This window comes from Dipodomys merriami, unplaced genomic scaffold, assembly GCF_024711535.1.
Source record: "Dipodomys merriami isolate MVZ:Mamm:240054 unplaced genomic scaffold, mDipMer1.0.p SCAF_20, whole genome shotgun sequence".
Lineage (NCBI taxonomy): Eukaryota > Metazoa > Chordata > Mammalia > Rodentia > Heteromyidae > Dipodomys > Dipodomys merriami.
This window is the reverse complement of record NW_027203382.1, coordinates 10556057-10576974: the sequence shown is the minus strand read 5'-3', so window position 1 is coordinate 10576974 and position 20918 is coordinate 10556057. Positions and strand designations below refer to the sequence as shown.

The 20918-nt window shown below is 35.7% G+C and overlaps 1 protein-coding gene across 8 annotated transcripts in view; it reads right to left on the bottom strand.

Moving 5' to 3' along the window:
* Positions 1 to 20918, bottom strand: part of Arb2a (ARB2 cotranscriptional regulator A) — a 383888-nt gene that overhangs the window by 51503 nt on the left and 311467 nt on the right. The window contains exons 11-12 of one of the 8 annotated variants that reach the window (XM_070031086.1): positions 18662 to 18774; positions 10452 to 10497 (exon numbers count right to left, since the gene is read on the bottom strand). The exons of 6 other annotated variants lie outside the window; for them this stretch is intronic. In XM_070031086.1, coding sequence (XP_069887187.1) covers positions 18701 to 18774 — 74 coding nt within the window. In that variant the 3' untranslated portion in view covers positions 10452 to 10497; positions 18662 to 18700. Of the gene's footprint in view, positions 1 to 9891; positions 10498 to 18661; positions 18775 to 20918 lie in introns of those variants that run through there. One more of the 8 variants, XM_070031088.1, reaches the window with a different exon arrangement.

The window sequence follows — 20918 nt, the reverse complement described above, 5'->3', positions numbered from 1 at the left end:
TTTTCACAATGTTCCACTAACAAGACAGAATACAAATGTGGACTTCAGGTCTCCAGCGTCTTGAATTGTATGGTCCTTGTCTGTATCACCTCGCTCAACATACTTCTGGTGCCCTGGCCTTCTTTCCACGCCTTGAACAAAGCAATTATTCCTCCGTAGACCTTCACTAACTCTCTTGCTTTTCAAGGCTGAGGTAAATTCACCAGACCTTGAGATATATCCAGCGTATCTCAAGGCCACATACCATGTCTGTCAATTAAGCAGTAGAGTGTTTTAATGGATATTCACCCAGGATCAATTCAAAGCATTATTCTATGTATAATGTAGAAATGTAGAAAAGGACAGACTTTCTTAAGGATTATGTCAGTTTTAGGATTAAGTATAAAAGGCAATGGTAATTGCTCACTACAAAATGTTGTAGAGTTATGAATTACTTTCACTTAAAATTGTGCTCTTTAAAATAATTGTCTAATTTTTTTTAATGTGGGTTTTTGTAGAAGTACCTTAGAAGAGGAAAGTGCTTTTCTTTTAATTGATTAGATTGGCTCCTCCCAGGAGCATCCAGGATGCCACCAGTTCAGTATTTTCATTGTGATATACAAAATGCTGACACTGATTATACGCTAGGAAATGATGAATTGTTTTGCTCATTAGTATGGGCAGCATTATAAGCCCTTAAAACCAGATATTTTGCATGGATTGTATCTGACAGGGTTCTAGTATTTTGAAATCTTCCAGAACCTTGGAAGAAACTAAATTAGTCTACTATATTATTTAATGTAATATATCTAATATAATCTACGATTTTACATATATCTAATATAATCTATATATATGCATATCTAATATAATTATATCTAATTTAATATACAATTATATATATACTATTATCCTAATGTATATCCGTGTATGTATGTATCTTGTCATCATTATTGTTACATCACTTGTTCCTATAACTGTCAAGAATGATTTTACTATTAGTTTTATAATTAACTAAACAGCATTGAATGTAAAGAAGTTAAATAAAAAAATCTAGTAACAATTTTTTGATATGTGAAGGGAAGACTAAAGGTAAAAGTTTAAATGAAAGTTACTTGATGATAAAGTGAGCTGATTCAGAATTCAAATGTTACTTGAGAATTTGTTTTAAATGGCAAATAAAGCTGGGTGCTGGTGGCTCACACTTGTAATCCTAGCTACTCAGGAGGCTGAAATCTGCAGTTTGAGGTTCAAAGCCAGCAGACAAGTCTGTGAGACTCTTGATCTCCAATTAATCACCAGAAAACGGAAAGTGGAGGTGTGGCTCCAAGTCGTAGAGCACTAGCCTTCAGCAAAAGTGTATAGGTACAGTACTCCGGCCCCAAGTTCAAGCCCCATGACCAGCCAAAAATTAAATTAAAAAAGGCAGATGTTAGGGAAATGAACCCTTAGATATGTATTTAAATGTTTTTTTTCTTTCATGCATTTGTTTCTAATGCATTTATAAGATTATTTCATTGTTGCTTTGTATGTCCCTCCCCCACAGTATCACCCCTGCTTTCACTATATTTGATGTCGGTATAATTTGTGGAGGAGATGGGGAAAAACAAGTCGTTTAAGGATACAGGTGGACCTGTTGCAACAATGAGAAGTATAAGTTGTCATGTCAAAAACGAACTTTACAACGTTGGTGGGGGGGGAGGGGAAGATGGGGAGGATTGGGTGGGTGGTGAGGGGGGAGGCTGGGAAGGGATGTGAAGGGTAAACAAAGGAGGAGGCTGCAATGCTTGATAAGAAATGTACTCATTATCTTGCCCATGTAATTGTAACCCCTCTGTACAGTATGTTCACAAAAAATAAAAATTAAAATTAAAAAAAGGCAGATACGTGTTGACAATACATGTCCTTAAAAAAAAACTTCATATAAGGAAGGAGTAAAGATTCTTTTTGAACAATGTCATCTCTTCCCTCACTCTCTCCCAGTTTTTTCCCTCCTATCTCTAACCACAAGTTTTATAGTTTTTTAACATAGTGTCCAGTAAGTACCATTGCTGCAAAGAAATAAAAGAAAACATACTAATAGAACATAAACAAAAACAGTAAAAAAGAAAAAAACCTCATTTCTACCACCTTTATAATAACAATAAAAAGTTTAAAAAACTTCATCTATTTGGCCAAAAAATTAAAAAAAAGAACCACTTCATATAGTTGGGCACCAGTAGCTTATAACTGCAATCCTAAAGGAGGCAGAACCCTGGATCACATTGGGTTAGAAACCCAGCCTAAGCAGAAAAATCTTCGAGATTTCATCTTCGATTAACAGGGAGATTTTTGAATTAGAGGCATGGCTCAAGTGGTACAGCACCAGCAATGAGCAAAAAAGCTGGATGAGAGTACAAGGCCCTGTGTTCAAACCCTAGGACAGGTATTACCAATCAAATAAATAGAAAAAATCTATTTTAATAAATTAATTAATAAATGTAGATTGTGTGGTCATTGAAATGAATCTGGTCAAAAGAATAGCTTGAAAAAGGATAACAGTAAATGACAAAAAAGATAGAAACATTACAGATATAGTTAATTAATGTATCTAAATGGGAAGAGCTGGTTAGCATTTTATACTGCCAAAAACACTGGCTAAGAATGTCTAAGAGAGGGCCAGCTGATGAGACCTGCACATGTTCACTTCTTCTCCCCATTCCCTTTCACGGTCTTAGTCAATCTTGAGAGAATATTGTCTCCTATCATTCTCAATGATTAGTTGTCTACATAATATAACACAGTTACATATGAAAAATGAAACAGTTCCAAATCTTCTTAGATCTCACTTAGGCATGGCCATGTTTATTATTTTTAAAATGATGGGAAAGTAAGAAACTTTAGGGTGTTCACATTTTGGCAGCAGTCTCAAAAAAGTAGTGTCAGAAATGTTGCTGCATTCTTTTTGGTGCTTGCCTGGGGCTTGAACTTTTGGACTATATTCCTGAGCTTTTTTGCTCAAGGCTAGTACTCTACCACTTGAGTAAAAAGCATTTCTTAAGGTAATGAGGAAAGGAAGAAAAAAATAATTACGGTTGATGGACAAAGATTACTTAAAAAAAAACAAACCACCAAAAACTCAGTATAGAACTAAATTGTGCATGAAGAAAATAGAATTAAAAACTCTGTATTTACACTTACCACAGGATTTATAAGTATGACTAGCTATTTATTAATCTTTCAATAATTTAGAAAATGTCATTGTCTGATCTGACTCTTTTAATTACATCAGTGGAAGTTAACATTTGACCATGAAAGTTCTCTTTAGCTCCTCTCATTTCTACTTGGTTTATCTGAAGAAATCCACTCAAATCACATCAAACCAAACGCAAACCATTTTGTTCACTACAATGACTACACATGAAACACAGTTGTCTCTAGCTAATGAAATGAAATACAACACTTTTTCTTGTATCATCTCATAAAAGAAAGGTTTCAAAATAAATAAGGTATTTTTTTTACTTTCTTTTAGTTCCATTACATTTTTCTACTTTACAAATCTACATTCAAGTTGTAGGGGAATTTTAAGTAAAATAATTTAAAATGGAATGTTTGAAGCAGCTCACTGACACTGATGGTTTTGTTTTGGGATATGGAATATAAAAAATTTCCTCAAGATATTTTCTGTTCAGCATAAAATATTTAAAATGTCTCATTTCCAAGTGATCTGCTGGGAGTTCATGACAGATGTGTTATTTTTCTTTTTCTTTTTCTTTTTCACATCATTATTGTGTCTCATTAGCACTGATGATTTACCCATGGCAGAATGAACTTTTTGAGAAGGAAGAAAAGTAGATCAGCTTCTTTGGAAAAAAAAAGAATAAACTAGGATAAGATGGAAAATAGAAATTAAAAACAACAACAACAAAAATACCCAGCAAATACCCACAAGCAGCCCATAGGGAGTTTACTTATTTATGTACCACATATGATCAATTCAGTAGCTGTTAGTGTCAGAGAAAGCCTTAGTATAAAGCATTCTCCAGGTGTTGGTTTAGGTTTGTCATTATTTCCTATTTATAGACTCTGTCTAGTAAAAGAAGACAAATTACTGTAAGTAGGGGTAAATGTGATTAAACGAGTCCTCTGAAGATAAGCGGTACATGGACAAGGGTCATTAGCACAAGTGACCTTTCTTTGCCCAAACCAAGCTTTTATTTAGTGGAAATGGAAATGCAGTAAAGCAAGAATCACTTCTATCAAATACACCCAAGAGAAATGTATTCATTTTATTCTAATAGGCATTTTTGCCATTGCAGTATTCTACTGACTCGCTGATAGTGCCATAATTCAAACTACACCAAGAACGATATTGAAAAAATAATTTCTCCAAATTATTTATCCTAAGGAGTGTAACTGGAAACCAAGATAAATAGTTATAATCAGAGTTGTTCTAAGGGGTAGAATGCAAATTAGTGGCTATCAGATCCTCTGAATCAAATGAAAAGTTTATAAAGTTTCAATTAAAATATCCACACCCTTTCTTTCCCCCATATGGCAAGGTCAGCCCTTTGAGTGAACAAACAGCGCAGTCGCCTCCAGTGTAGCTGTTATCTTCCTCAACAAGGGGAGACATTTGGCACAGCCTAAAGCTGGGGCATGAACCCTGGCTAAGCTTAAGACATTTATCTGACAGCATCAGCTGACACTCCACAAACACATTTGCTCTCCATGACCTCAGAGCATTTGTGATTAATCAAAAATGTATCTTGGATCTTGAGAACAAGCTACAACCAGGCACACTGAAAAAAGAAATGTGCTCTCGATCTTGCTTATCGACTCAAGAGGTATATTGAATTTAGAAATAGCAAATAGAATAAAGTGATCAATATGTTCTCACTTGTCCATGGAAGAGCAAACTTTATCCCTCAAGCAAAAGACATTGATCATGTAAATGTTTCAGAACTGCTTTCAAACGAAAGAATGCAAAATGGACATGGTGGGCTAGTGGAGGTGGGGGATGGCGGGTAGAGGGTAGTGTCTGTCGAAGAGAGTTTTACTTTAACCTAAAGACAAATGAACAAAAACTACAGCTTGAAGACATAAAGCATTATATGTTGGTACTTAAAAAAAAACTGTGTGTTCAAGTTAAAACCTTTTTTAGCAACATATTGCCAAATGTTCTTAATAAAACATGGTAAAGGAAACTTTAAAACTTAATGAAGGAATATTGTTTGTGTAGAGAAAACTCCCTGCCTTAATTTAAATGAACATAGTTATAATACATCCCCTATGCACTGTTTACAATTTATAATTTATAATTTATGTCTCTTGGTTCAAATTTACTATTTATTTTCTGCAGTCATCTCCTAAAGAATATGAGTAGCATGTGAATATTATAATTTTCTGCTTCCCAACATAGTATAATTCAGTCTATTTTTCTTTTTCTTTGTACTTTTAACTTTCTGATAACAATATTGAACTCTAATTAAAGTAATGGGAGACAGAAGTCATATGTCCCACACTTGATAATACGAAAATAACAATTATTAAAAAAATTCTACAATTGAGCTCATTAAATCTCTTTCTTGCCTGATCACCCACTGGTTAGGTTACAGTTGTTCACAATCCTACAGCAAGATTGCTCCACTAAAGAAAAACTACATGTCCGGGTCCCTGTTGGGTATGGCAAGCAAACTTTCATAGCATGTGCTCACTCTATAAAATGGTGGTACTAATTAGAAGATATAAACTCATGCTGAGCCATGATATGAATTGGCTCTATGTATCTACAAAGCTCACAGCAGTACTAGATTTATACTGTTGTGGCTTTAAACTAACACTAAACAGAAAATTCAACTTCTAAAAATGTATGATAAGAAAGCAAAAAGTAATTGAGTTGAGAAAACAAAACCATAGCCCCTCATTTTTTGGTTTTCCTTCGAAAATGCTGCTTGTGCTCTTAGAGGTTGCCCAGTACTTTCCTTCCATATGTTTACCTAACTTAAATTCTTCAAACATGAATTGCAAGTACCAGATAGCACAGCTGTATGTTTTGACATCCATGGTGAAAATGAGCAGAAAATCTAACTGTTCCATATCAAGAAGTATTTTTACTAGTGCTAATGTGCCTTAAATACCTTGTTCCACAGATGAGTGGCCTGGCACCTGCTGCATGAGAAATAGCCAATTACTGTTCAGTGTCTCTAATTTTCTGATTCAATTAGCATGCTTCAGAGCTTTCCAGTTTAATTGCAAACTACTTCACAGTTAGCTCTCTGATTAATCATTGCCCATCTGCAAGCCATCGGAAAACTTAGTGGAACAAATTTGTGTACTTTGGAATGCTGGGAGCTTAGCAAATCAAACTTGTTTTGGTATATAAAGCTTTAATTTTGTTTGCCCTTTTCAGCTGCACTTGTAAGAAGCTCTGTACTGATTAAACAGGAAGTCCGGACAATAATATGCTACATTATGCATATAATTACTGTAAATACAACCGAGATTGTAGAAACATCATTTAAGGTTAGGCACTAACATGAATGGAGAAGGGGGTCAAGAAAACACATTTGGAATCAATTTCTTTCCATTATGACCAAATACAAGTATCAAGGGGGAAAAAAAGCTGCACGACACGCTGTGATGTCATTACAGCACCTGTTCCCCTGCAGGCATTTTAAATTCTGGCTTTTCATGTATTCATAAAATCTTTCTTGTTATTTAATTAGTAGAGTACTAAGTTTTATAAGCTTTGTTTACAAAACATATATTAGGGATTTTAAAGCAAACTGGCACCACATTGTTTACGCTTCATTTTCTAAGCTTTTGTGCTGGCCCACTGAAACTATGAATGATACAAACCAAACATTTTAATTGAGCTTTGACTGGATTTTAGATATCTTAACCTACAATCATCTTTTCCTCATTTTTGAACAATGAGTAATGGATTGCATATTTTATACACGAGGAAGAAGTCTCAGTAATGGTGCTCCTAAGTCCTTTCCAGTTCTCTGGTTCCTATCTTACCAATTTTAGAATTTTCGAACATACTTTTCAAAGGCTCCTAAATACATTTATGATATATGAGCTTTCATTTCCACAACTCAAATTTAAGCTTTAGAAGAACAGGGACCATGTGTTCATCTCATATCTTTATTAGCAGGGCCTCCCAGAGAGCCTGAACATGTCTGGTGCCCAACCAACATTTGCTGGATGAAGGAAATGAGAGCAGTATGGGTTCTCAATTTTCTGTGTCATGTCACAGTGCCAGGCTGGACATTGTTGTCTTCCTCCTCTAATGCTGACAGGAGGTAGACAGGAGGTAGTCACGTTATCTTATAAAGATGTTGACAAACATTATCATCCTAGAAATATTTTGGCTGAAAGAACAATATGAAGAAGTGAGCTAATTATGATGACCCGGAATTACCTGCTGTCAACAGCAACAATAAACTGTAAATTAGCTACATCTTTTATAAAGATCCTTACCATATTATGGAAATGTCTAAGAACTGAAAGTGAAAAGCCAATTGGTAGTTGGACAAATAAGAGTTGGAAAATTATGTAGTGCAAAAAAAATTCACTTAAAATTTAAACATAGGGGCGTACTCAAGTCCAGTGACTTTCTGACTCTCTTAGATATTTGCAAATAGTTCCTACTATATTTCCCTTTGTTAAGGGCTGTAAAACTCAAGTGGGCTGACTTCAAGCTTCTCTGAACTTTGTAGGCAGCCAATGTAAGAAATGCTGAGAAGGCATAATCTGATCATAGCAGCTCAAGCAAGTGAGCAGGGCATGTTGCCACATTCTGCCCACGAGCAGGAAAGCACGGCTGGAATCCCTACTAAGATCAAATTACAAAATAATCAAGCTTTGTGGCCAGGCAGGCACGAAAGGCTATTGTGAGGTCATGAGATAAATCAGGAAGCAGCCTGGGCAAACAGGCTAGTCAAAAATAACATTTTTTATACCATACTTACTGCAGTTTTTTTTTTTTTTAATTTAGCAAAGGGCAAGTGGCCTTACCTATACCAGCTCCCACAAATTGAGCCTTATGTTTAGAGATAAGCAATTAAACTCTACACATCAAAGGAAAACAAGGTTTCCAAAATGGAATTCAGCCAAGGAGAGAACAAACTGGGCCTTCCTCCCTGTCCTGTGGTTCTCAGTCTTACCTCTACTCTTACCCACTGTGTAGCCGAATGTTAATGTATGTCAGATAGTAACAATGAAGCAACTGAGTGGATGAGTGAAAATGATAGCAAAGCACACTGAAAATGCTTGCAGGACCCCACTGTGTTATGAGAGGATAGCATATCTTTGGCCAAGAGAATTGTTCCCAGAATTAATCCTAGTATGCAAAAAGCAGCATATTTATTCTTTAGAGGACAGTTAACTTTTTATATGGGTCCCAAAGTTGTACCTCCTATTAGAATCACATTTTAGTTCCCGAGAAGTTTCAGTGTGACTGTGTTGTACCGACTATGTGAGTTGACAAAATTATATAATTCAGTCGATTTTTCATTAGAAGAGAAATATATAAAAATCAGGGTAGATTTCAGAGGGCAATATCAAGGCTTTCTTTCTTTCTTTCTTTTTTTTTTTTTTGTCGATCATGAGGCTTGAACTCTGGGCCTGAGTGCTGTCCCTCAGTCCTTCAGCTTAAGGCTAGTGTGCTACCACTTGAGCCACAGCGCCACTTCTGTTTTTTTTTTTTTTTTTCTGGTGGTTTATTGGAGTCTCAGGACTTTCCTGCCTGGGCTGTCTTTGAACCATGATCCTCAGCCTCCTGGGTAGCTAGGATTACAGGTGTGAGCCACCAGTGCCTGGCAATATCAAGGCTTTTTAAAGAACTAGTATTTGGCAAACTTTGGCTGTGATAATGAAACTCAATGTGGGCAGGAGGATTCGAAAGATACAAAACAAAAATAAATCTAAATGCAGTGTGACTAAAGATTTTTGGCACAGTAGTACCAGACATACTAACAATGACAAATTATTTTGTAAATACTATAAATAGCTTCAAAGAAACACTTTTAAGTGGTCCAGTGTGAACTGAGGGATATGTGTTAGTTTTTTTTTAACTTCTTGTTTGATATACACTGATGAATTATTCTCAGTGATGTTTTTCTTAGATATAAAAGCAATATAAGCCTGGGTGCTAGTGGCTTATATCTATAATCCTAACTACTCAGGAGGCTGAGATCTGGAGGATTGTGGTTGGAAGGCCGCCTGGGTAGAAAGGTTCTCAAAATCCCATCTCCAAAATAATCATCCAGGCATGACTTATGTTATAAGACGTGATAGAATGATAGCTGAGCCAGCAAGCTGAGTAAGTAGGAAGTCCTTAGTTCAAAACCCCAATACCTGGGAGAAGAAAAAAAATGCAATATGCTTACCTGCACACTATAAACTCAAAAATAAATTTCAACTTCTAAAAGGTGAAATATAGGTGATTATAAAGCTCTTAGCAATTTTCTTAAAAATGAAAAAAGGCAGAAAGTAGCTTTCTTTAGACAGCGAATCTTACAGGAGATAAGAAATTCAACATCGACTGTACTCTAAAGCTTATATCTTATTGATAATTTAAAATTATAATTAGTGTTCTTGGGACCAAAAGCTACATAGAAAACGAAATATGCACATATGTATGAGATGTGAGGCGCTGCTGCTGGAGAGAAATACCCTATTTTTATAGCAAAAAAAATCCTACTGAAGTCTATCCTTTCATTTATATGTCTCATGTAAATTACACATAATTTTAAATCATTCAGCACATTGAAAATGGCCAGGTCTCATAGCATGCCTCCTTTATTACCTTCTTTTATCAGCTAGCCAAAGCAGAGCAAAATTTCGGAAATATTTAGGGATTAAAGTTACATACTTTGAAATGAATTAAGAAATGACCAGTAGATAAAAATTGGGTTTTATTTATGTAATCTGGTTAAAAAATATGATTTCTCTACTCTAAAAGCATTTTCTTATGCAGTAACACCACCAAAATAGCTTAAGTTTAAAATAGTGGATTTCCCATATGGTTAGTCCACAGTAAGATAAAGTTGTAAATGAGGGGACTATGTGAAGAAAACATATGAAAGCCTTAAGGGCACATGCAAAAAATGTGGCATTACATGATTTACATACACAATTTTATTCTCTAAAATTCAAAGATTAAAAACTTAATATGTCATAATTTAAATCATATTTCACATCAAGTATTCCTGATTACATATTTATCTCAATTTAGAGCATCATGTGGGAGAGCAGTTAGTAAGAATCTAACCTTTGCATTTCTTGACTTTTTTGGGCTTGTGGTAACGTTGTATTTATAGAGATTCTACACTTTCAAATTTAAGTCTTGAAATGTCAGAAAAATCCCAAAGCTGAGATCTCACAGAAGGTGATTTTTAACAGTCCTTAAAAAGTAAAGACTTTATGATCTTCTGACAACTGGAGCTTTCAAGTTTAAAATTTTAGCCCTAATATTACATAAGCATATACACTGGCTCATTTATAAAGACTTGATCATCTTTGATGGGCCTGGAAAAGAAAGGAAAAGAAGAAAAGATAAAAGTTTTGAAGTTCAGGAATATTATATAAGTACAAATGTAACAAAAGTAAATACTTAAAATACTTGTATATTTAAATACTTGTGTATTTAAATGTGGTCTCTCATTAGAATGTATTTCTATGTGAATAAACCAAGGGCAGTTAATTTTTTATTATTTGTAGTAACAAAAAGATGGAGATAAGTCAATAGTTTGGGGCTGGTACTTGGATGAGAATGAGAGTCCCACAGAGTTTAAGGAACTTCCTCAAGATTGTACTGGTAGGTAGTTTTAGAATTACATTTAAAATATACCAACTGTTTTCAAATCTATTTAGCACTCCTATAGTGAAAGTTTATGTGTATTCCTACACTTCATTTAGTTTTGTTTTCTTTTTCTGGATATTTTTAAAATTATCTTTAAGTAGCTGTACAAAGGAGTTGCCATACATCCAAACTGAACACGATGCATCTTGTTTCTACATTTTCACCTATCCTTCCCAATCCACTCCTTTCTCACCCGATGGTAATCTTAGGTTATGTTTTTATTTTATTTTATTTTTTTGTCATTCATGAGGCTTGAACTCTGGGCCTGGGCGCTGTCCCTGCGCTCTTCAGCTCAAGGCAAGCGCTCTACCTCTTAAGCAACAGTGCCACTTCCGGTTTTTTTTCTAGTGATCAGAGTCTCATGGACTTTTCTGCCTGGGCTGGCTTTGAACCATGAGCCTCAGATCTCAGCCCCCTGAGTAGCTAGGATTACAGGCGTGAGCCACCGGCGCCCAGCTTTATGTACTTAATTTTTACTTCATTTATTTTCACCATGTTCTGCTGTTTTACTGTGTGACCACAAGGAAGTCACAAACTAGTTTTCTCATTACTTTCAATTCAATCAATGTTCCTCCATCACCTCATTTCCACAACATTTAGACATTACAAAGATGGTGTTAAGTGGGCTTCTCTTATTCTTGGGTATTTTTTATGATTTAGGAAAGGAGAGGAATGGAAAACAAATATTAAAGTTATTACTTAATTTGACTAGAAAACTGTCAAAGTTAAAAGTATATTCAGTCTTTGATCACCAAGGTTATAGAGTCTGGATTAAATGATGGCATAGCCTTCTTCTGTCAATGTTTTGTTTATTCTTATATTGCCTATATATTTGATAAGACCATAATTTTTAGTAGTAATATCAGTGCAACACAATAATGAGTTTGTGGGGCTGGGAAGGTGGTTCAGTGGTAGAGCGCTTGCATGCCTAAGGCCCTGGGTTTGATTCCTCAGCACCAAATAAGCAAAAAGAAAGAAGCTAGAAGTGACGCTGTGGCTCAAGTGGTAGAGCCCTAGCCTTGAGCTGAAGAGCTGAGGGACAGCGCCCAGACCCAGAGTTCAGGCCCAATGACCCCCCCATCCCCAAATAATGAGTTTGTGAATGGTATACACTATTTAAAAGTCTTATTTTTTTCTTTTTTTTTTTTAGTAATGGGTTTGAACTGAAGGCCCAGGCTGGTTAGATAAATGATCTCTGATTTAAGCCATGCTGCCAGTCTTTTTGCTTTTAGTCTGATTTTCAAAGAGATTTCTTTTGCCCAGGTGAGACCTCAGATCTCAATCCTCCTATTTCTGCTTTCTGAGTACCTACAATTACAGGCATGCAGGACCATGTCTGGCTTATGTTACAGATTGGAGTCTCCTTAACTTTTTTTCTGGATAGCTTTGAATTGCCATCCTCCTACATCTGCCTTGCAAGTTTCTGGATTACAGATATGAATCATTATGCAGTTACAAACCTTTTTATATCCAAATGATAATAATAATTTAGTGAAATAATGGGTTTCTTTGGTATAGGCTTACAGTTCGTTTTTACTGATTTTTAAGTAGTTGTCAATGCAACATGTCAGTATATGAGTACAACTAATCTTGATCAATGTCACTTCTTTCCATCATGCTGGTATAAGCTTTAAATGTGTTAATGTGCAATGTAACATCAAAAAGAGATGCAATGCTTTCCTTGTCTTATCCGAAAAAAGAAAAATTTCCAATGAGAAGTTTTTACTATTACCTTTAGGTCACATAGTTTCTATTCCAAATATTAGAGTTTGGTAAACACTAGCCACATATTCCTACAATATTCTCCTGAGTGGTCTTTTTCACTAACCCATCCTTCACTGACTACTCGTGCACTGGCCAGTTAATCCACTTAAACTATTGTGTTTGTCCTATTTGGATCCCACTACTTTTCTTTGCCTAGAAATACCTTCTATCAACAAAATGACATACTCCTTTTCTGAAAACAAGTATTTCAGGCTTGATCATAAGGAATGAACATAGTATGTAGCCTGTAAGTTATCTCAAACATAGTTTATAAAATCATTACGCTGTTATCTAATCATCATCATCATCATTTTTATTTCAGAATAGTGGAGTTTAAACACAAGGCCTGGCCTTTACTGGTTCTAACACTTGAGCCAAATTTCTAGTCCAGCTTTTTGCGGTTATTTTGAAGATGGAGTTTAGTGGACTTTTTGCTTGAGCTGGCTTCAAACAGAGGTCCTCCAGATCTGTTTCCCAAGTAGCTAGGATTACAAGAGGGAGCCATTGGTGCCTGCCTGGCTTTTATTGATATTTTAAACTTATGTATTATGAGTTTGTATGTTGTATAAACCCACTAAGGCCAGGCACAGGCCTTGCATCCCCGAATTTAAATGTGCTCTGATACTTATCAGTATCATTTTTAATTATCGTAATGGTGAAAAGGAAGGAAAAACTGGAAGAAAAAAAAATAAAAGATATAAGCAGGACTTCAATGTTCATTTATAAACTAAATACAAAGTGGTTTATGAAAATATTAATCAAGTTTTGCAAATACCAAGTTGTAAATGTTCAGTGAAGAGCTTCCAGCTTTATTATAAATTATAATTGAGCTATTTGTAAAATAGTGAAACTATTATTTGATGTTTTCTTCATTTAAATCGTCTTAAGTAACTTCAGCTTGTTACAATTAAATAAATACTTTCAGTTCTAAGAGTTCTATGCCAATGAAGAAAATTAAAAAAAGAGGGCTCAATAATTTAAATGTCACAGTTAATAAATCAATCTGACAAAACTGCCAAGTACTTTATAGTTTAATTTTTTTTTATTATTTCTTTTTGTCTGCTTGCAGAGCTGGGGATCAAATACAGGTAAGTGCTCTACCCGAGCCAATAGTTCGAGTGTTAATTTTAGGATATAGTAAAACATTATTTAGAATATACTCTAAATTCATTTGATCTTGCCCACTGAAAAATGTTGCATAGTGATATTGTTCATTGTAATATTAATCTTGAAATTTAGATATAATCTAAACTTTAGATAACATGAGACATATTGACTTTGTTTTATTTTTAGATATAAAATGTTCCACTTACTAAGTGGGTACTTGAAAGGAGTGGGTGGGGCCAAGGGGAAAGGGGGATATGAATGAAGAGGTGAAGAGGGAGAAGATACAGGCAAGAGTCCAAAGTATATTCTACAAAACTAAGAAGATTAAGGGAGGCGCTGGGAAGGTGGCTCAGTGGTAGAGCGCTTGCCTTGCATGCATGAGTCCCTGGGTTCGATTCCTCAGCACCACACAGCAAAAAGAAAAAAAGCCAGAAGTGGTGCTGTGGCTCAAGTGGTAGAGCGCTAGCCTTGAGCTGAAGAGCTGAGGGACAGTGCCCAGGCCCAGAGTTCAGGCCCTACTACCGGACAAAAAAAAAAAAAAAAAAAAAAAAAAAAGAAGAGTAAGGGAAGGGGTGGGGATTGGGAGTGAAGGGTGAGAATGTCGAAGGTGGTGACATTGATCAAGATATATTGTACTCATAAACTGCTTTGCTAAATGGACAGTTGTTTGTACAATTTTTAGTTTAAAAGTAATAAATTATTAAAACACAACATCCCATCTAGTAACTAAAAGACATAGCTCTTAAATAAATTTTGATTATTTTCTAAAGGAAGATATAAAATTTGTACCACAGATGAAAATGAACTCCTTAATATTTCTTTTATTGACAACATGATGTACAGTGGGGTTTCAGTTGTGTAAGTAAGGTAATGAGTACATTTCTTATCAACCTTATTATCCCTTCCATCAATTTTCTTCTACTCCCCCTCCCCAAGTCCCTCCCCCTCCCCCCATCCCAAGTTGTACAGACCATTTCCATGTCTTGTGTATATCGCTGTTGTATTGGGAAAATGAACTCCTGTGTTATATTCAATAGGGAGAGAGAGTATATATCTGTATATCACTTTGGCAATAAAAAAATAGGGTAGTAGTTTTGGTGAATCTTACTGTGTTAATTATGCCTAGTAGTTATGTCATATGTATATACATTTTCTTCATTTGAGGCTTTGGAAAGCAGGAGTCATGACATAGCAATGGCCACTATCAATGTCTTACTGGCAGTGCCTGACCTATAGAAGACACTCAATAAATATTTGTTAAGTAAATGAATTGCTAGAAGCTATGCTCCATGGGGGAAAATAAATATATTTGACAGTTTATTAGTTAGGAATCTTTCTCAGGAAGCAGTTTTCAGTGTTTGATTTTCAGATGCTCTATTTCCTACTTTCAGCTTGCTCTGAGTAGAGTAGCTACTCTCTGAGTATAGTCATAATATTTAAGGATCCTGAGAGGTAGTTTGTTGTTGTTGTTGTTGTTGTTGTACCAGTCCTAGAGCCTGTTCCTGAGCTTCCTTTTTTGCTCAAGGCTAGCACACTATCACTTGAATCACAGCTCTACTCCTAGCATTTTGGGTAGGTTATTGGAGATATAAGTCTCATAGACTTTCCTGCCTGGTCTGGCTCCAAACCGCAATCCTTAGATCTCAGCCTCCTGAGTCACTGGGACTATAGGCGTGAGCCACTGGTGACTGATGGTTTCAGAGTTTTTTTTTTTTCATTATTACTATTTTATGAAATAAATATAAACTTTAGCAACAAAAAGCCTAAGTTTTTGTCAATAGATAAAATGAATCAAGAAGAATTATATTACCTGACTGAAGGAGAGTGACTAAGACAGTAGTTAATTTTAAATGTCTTCATTTTCCTGTACCTATCTCCTTGATTATAATTATTTTGTCTCTACTGTTTTCAAATTAAAAAAATTAAAATATGAAATATCCACAAACCTTTGTCCTCTTTATCATGCCATCTTCTACAAAATGCACTGAAAAAAGTAACTGCAAGTTCTAGATGCTGATTCACCAAAGGATAACCAGACTACTTATTAACAATGCTGCTTCTTGAGGCCACCAGGATTTACTGCTCCAGATCTCTTGGAGGTGTGGCTTGGGGATTTGCATGAGCGAGTACATCAGGGAGAAAGAGGAAAATAACCAGTATTTTCTCTTTTATCTGAAACCTAACTTCTTTTTATGCTTATTTATATTTCCCCTGGCTTGTGTGTAAGGCTCTACCTGTGCGTTGGATGTACTTCTAACCTTTTTAGGGGTTCAGGAATAAGCTCATAGTGAAGTATTTTGGTAAATTTTTATCTTGGACCGAAGTTGCTGCAATTCCAAACTTTAAAATTGAAAGGAATACTAACAAACACTATTTTAAAAATGAATATAAATCTTCCTTTAACAACATGATACTTAGCATAATGTGTTGAATGTTAGGCATGAGCTAAGTGTTTTCTGTATATTATTAGGTATTTTACATGTAAAAAGCCAAACCATGATTATTTTGCTAAAAGCAATTGTAGAGGTATGTTATTCTGATTCCTATTTTATGATTTCTCACAAACTGTCTTTTTATATTCTTTTTTTGTTGTTGTTGTTGTTGGTCATGGGGGCTTGAACTCTGGGGCTGGGCACTGTCCATGAGCTCTTTAGCTGAAGGCTAGTGCTCTACCACTTGAGCCACAGTGCCACTTCCAGTTTTCTTGTGGTTAACTGGAGATAAGAATCTCATGGACTTTCCTTCCTGGGCTGGCTTTGAACAGATCTCAGCCTCCTGAGTAACTAGGATTACAGGTGTGAGCCATTGGTGACTGGCTTGTCTTTATATTCTTTAGTAATAGAGAGTAGTCACTTAAGGATAAAGGTTGCTAAAGGTTTAAGTGAAATATCAAGATGTTCAAAGAATGCTTCTCTTCTCTCTATCCAGGGAGTCTTCAACACCCAAAGCGTAGATCCAGTATTCTGACTTCTACAATTACTGATAACCAATGATCTTTTCTTCTCCTCCACTCAACCAACTGGTCTTGATATTTTACTCTGGACACTGCAGTATGCTTCTGAAGTAATTCAGATAGTCCCAAAATTTGACCACACCCTTCTCTCTACTTAACTAACAAGAGAATAAGGCTTACAAAATAAGACGTACATGGCTTCTATACCATTTACTTCCATTTACTTTCTCCATTTTCTTTATTAGCCCCTCCCTTCTTCTCCCCTTCCCCCTCCTCCCTTTTTTATAATTGTGAAAATAACCATACAGAGGGGTTACAATAACACATGGCACGAATTGGTAGTTTTTTTTTTTTTTTTGGTCAGTCCTGGGGCTTGAACTCTGGGCCTGGGCTCTTCAGCTCAAGGCTAGCCCTCTACCACTTGAGCCACAGGGCCACTTCCGCCCCCCCCCCCCCCCCCCCCCGCCCTGCTTTTTTTCACTTCCGTACCTAACTGCTTGGATTCCATGGTCCACATGTCATTGTGTTTTCTAATCTGCTACGCCTCATTGTCCATTTAAGGCACTTACCTGAAAAAAACTCCAATGTTGGATGAACCTAGCTGACAGGTAACTTTCTTTCCTAATAGATTGTTTCCCTATGTAAAAATCATTGTCTACCACAAGTCAGCCCTCTGCACTGTTCAACCACTGTAGTGTGAAATCCTAAGTAGCTATCCAGCTGTTATGATTTCAAAGTTAAAAAAGTCCCACAAAAGTACAAAAAGAAAATAAAAGGTAATAGATGTGTAGTTGTGGAGTGAGACTTGAGTCATGACAAGACTAGAATGTAGAAAATGATTTATATTTTTGGTTATATAAAAGTGAAAAACTTTTATATGAAAGAAGAAAATGCTTAGTAATCAAAATGAAAAAATAAAAGGATAATTGAGTAAAAATATACTGTATACAATTAGGACCCTCAGCCATCCTTTATAAAGGATTCCTTAGAGTCAATAAGGAAATGACAAAGGCTCAATAGAAAAAGAAAGCCCTAGTAATTTATGAGATAAATCTGACAAGTCAATAATTATATAAATGACACGTACTTAACTGATCTCTTACCAAATAAATGGCAATTTAATTGAAATGTATGCAGATTACCAAAGATCAACATAATTAATATTAAACTTAATGTAACACTAAATCTATTTTACAAGATATTTTCAAACTAAACATTTTAACCACAAAATTTCCCTTTGGGAATTTATTTTACAGGTGCACTAGCAAAATTACACAATAATATTTATATCACTACTATCAGCCATTCTCTAATCCATTCTCTTATCATAGCTAGATCACTAAAAAATGTAAATATAATCTATTCCCTTTCTTACCCTCCTTGTTTCCAACTTTTTATTCTTTGCAGTGCTGGGGATCCAGGCCATTTCTCATGAATGCTAAGCAAGCAACCTACCACGGAGACACTCCACTGCACCATACCCCCTGCCAAGTTCATTTTTAAGGTTGAAAGGACTCTTCATGGCTTGGCTCCGGCTTATCACTACAGCTTCATTTCTTTTTATTCCCCTATCTTCATACTCTACTCTCTGGAAATATTGCACATTTGTAGTCTGCAAATGTACCATATATTCTATTGCCTTTGCCTGGAACCTTGAACACTATGTTTTGTGAACCCCTCTTATTGTATATCCCCTCCCCCATAATTGCACTCTTATTGAACTGTAATGGCTATCTATTACACTGTCCCAGCCTTATCTTTTTAAAGGCATGGGTATGTGTTTCAGAGTTGTGTCTTTTGCATCTAGTACAGAACCTTGTACATAGCAGGTACTCAGTGGGGTAGCTGAATATAAGTGAATGTATGTTGTGTAAAATCCTGCAGCACTACATGAATTACTCTGGAGTTGGATAAAGTTGAGGAATCATGGGAAGTCATACTGACATGGACTAGACAGGGATAAATTAGTTCTCAGTAATGCTAAGACACAATATTTTCCTACACACCTGCTCACAAAACGATTTCAGGACAGCCAGTCCTTAGATTCACTTTCTGCTCTTTTCCTTTACCTTCAAAAAATTCCAGAAATGTGGATGTGTGGGTTTTGTAAACTCAGTATCTAAAAAACAAATTAAAATTTTTATCAAATAAAACATTTTCTCCTTTTGTGCTTGTATTGGTTAAGGACAAAACCAATCATATGGTTTACAAAATTGATAAGCAGTCATCTCTACTTACTGTAAGTAAGTTATAGTTTTAGTTGTTCAGATATTTATTCTTCTTTATCTCATCTCCATGAAGAACACTTCGATTTGATTCCCATTACTACCCACCAATAATATGCTCTTACCTGATCTCCTCATTTAGACTCTTTCTGTCCAGGCTATTCTTATACTACTACCACTTACGCATTTCTGATGCACTAACCTAGAGTAGAAAGTCCAAGATAGAAAGAGAAAGTCCAAGATAGAAAGTAGAAAGTCCTTAGCTATTCCTCTCACCATTTTCTATAACTTCTCATCTTCAGGGCTATGAGCTCAGGCATACCAGATTTTTATTGTTCTCTAAAACCTTTATACTGTTTGTACTCTATTCCTGGGCATGTTAATATTATCATATTATCACATTTATTTTTGCATAGATTGACCTCTCTATTTTTCTCAGTTCATTATTTCTGGAGGCTGCTCAAATTTTACTTCTTATGAAAACTCTTCCTCGGCACTCAAGTTAAGCTATTGACTTATCCCATTGCTTTGAAAGACTTATCTCATTGCTTTGTAATGATTTATTTGCATGATGGTGTGGATACTGCTAAATCTGCATGAAATGCCTGTTATTGTAACCATGCATTTTCAGCTTCCTTGAAAGTCATGTATGGCCATTTGGCTGGGTCTCTCATGATGGAATAAGCATGTGGTTGATTTGGGTCACTTCTGCTACTTGTTTTTATCAAAAACTTTCTTGATCTAGAATTTTGATATGGCCACAACCGCAGCTGCTGTGGAAACACTGGTGATGGTATAGAAGCTGGATGAAAGGAATCTGGGTCCTCACCCTGGCTATATGAGGCAAAGCTAACTACTCATCTAAAATACCTTTCTTGAGCAACTGTGTAAGAGAAAGAAACTTCTATGTCCTCTACAGATCTAGAATACTTTTTATCAGGGAAGTTTAGTTTAACACAGACTTTAACTTGTCCTACTATTGGTTTGTATGAGGACCTTTTAAGAAATTGAACCAGACTAATAGTAAAAAGGGTTTAAAATCAGAGATCAGGATAGAATGATGCAGTGTTAACTTCTCAAAAGGAAGTGGATAAATATTCCCTTCAAACCCTATCTACTGATTAGTTTTGTTTTGCAAAGTCTGCTTTACTGTTTCAGAACATATGGTAGCTATACCTAAAGAGAAGTATGCATGGCTTTCATTTGCTCCCAAGAGTCATGTCTCACAGCATGAGTGAGCTTCTATAGTCTCTCCTCTTGAAAGGGAGATGAGCTCATGACTTCTTGAACACAGACTCTGGTGGAAGTCTTGTATCAACAAAAAAAATACCAGGTTATATATACCATCCTAAGAAAGGGGAAAGATGAGTAAACATGGAGTCAAAGAATAAGTATACCATATCTGAGTGATTATTTTGTAGCAATTCAGATTTGTAGTTTGCAGCACTTATTACTTAGTAGACATAAGAGTCTTTACTGTGGTATCCAATGAGAATAAACTGTGAAGACCTAGTCTTACATATAAACCACCATTCCCCAGCAAAATCAGATTACCTGTACTTCACTACCTTTCAAACTATGTAATCTCATTTGTGGCTCTTGGGTGACTTTGCTCTGCACAATCAACCACTTGCTTCCTTGAAGATTTAGTAATTTTAGAAGAAGGTAAGATAAATGGAATATTCAAATAAAAGAACATGGAGTTTGAGTGTCAAGAGTTAAGTCTTAATTCTCTATGTCTTTTCTATCAATCTCTACCATAGCAATGTCTCATTCACAGGCCTGCTCCCCACACAAAATCTTGCCTCATCTTCCCATTCTGTGCCCCATTCTCCCAGAGATTCCATTATATTTCCAACTGTCCTATTTGAAGAAAAAAATTTAAGTTGACACTGAGGGCGCAGCTTCACAGATTCTCTGTTGTCTCATCTCTGGATTCTATTCCTTCTCCTCCCTTGACCTCTCAGTCAAGCCTCATCACCTATTTGCAGTGACTATGATATGATCTTTTAACTGCATTTTCCCTAACCTTTCCCAC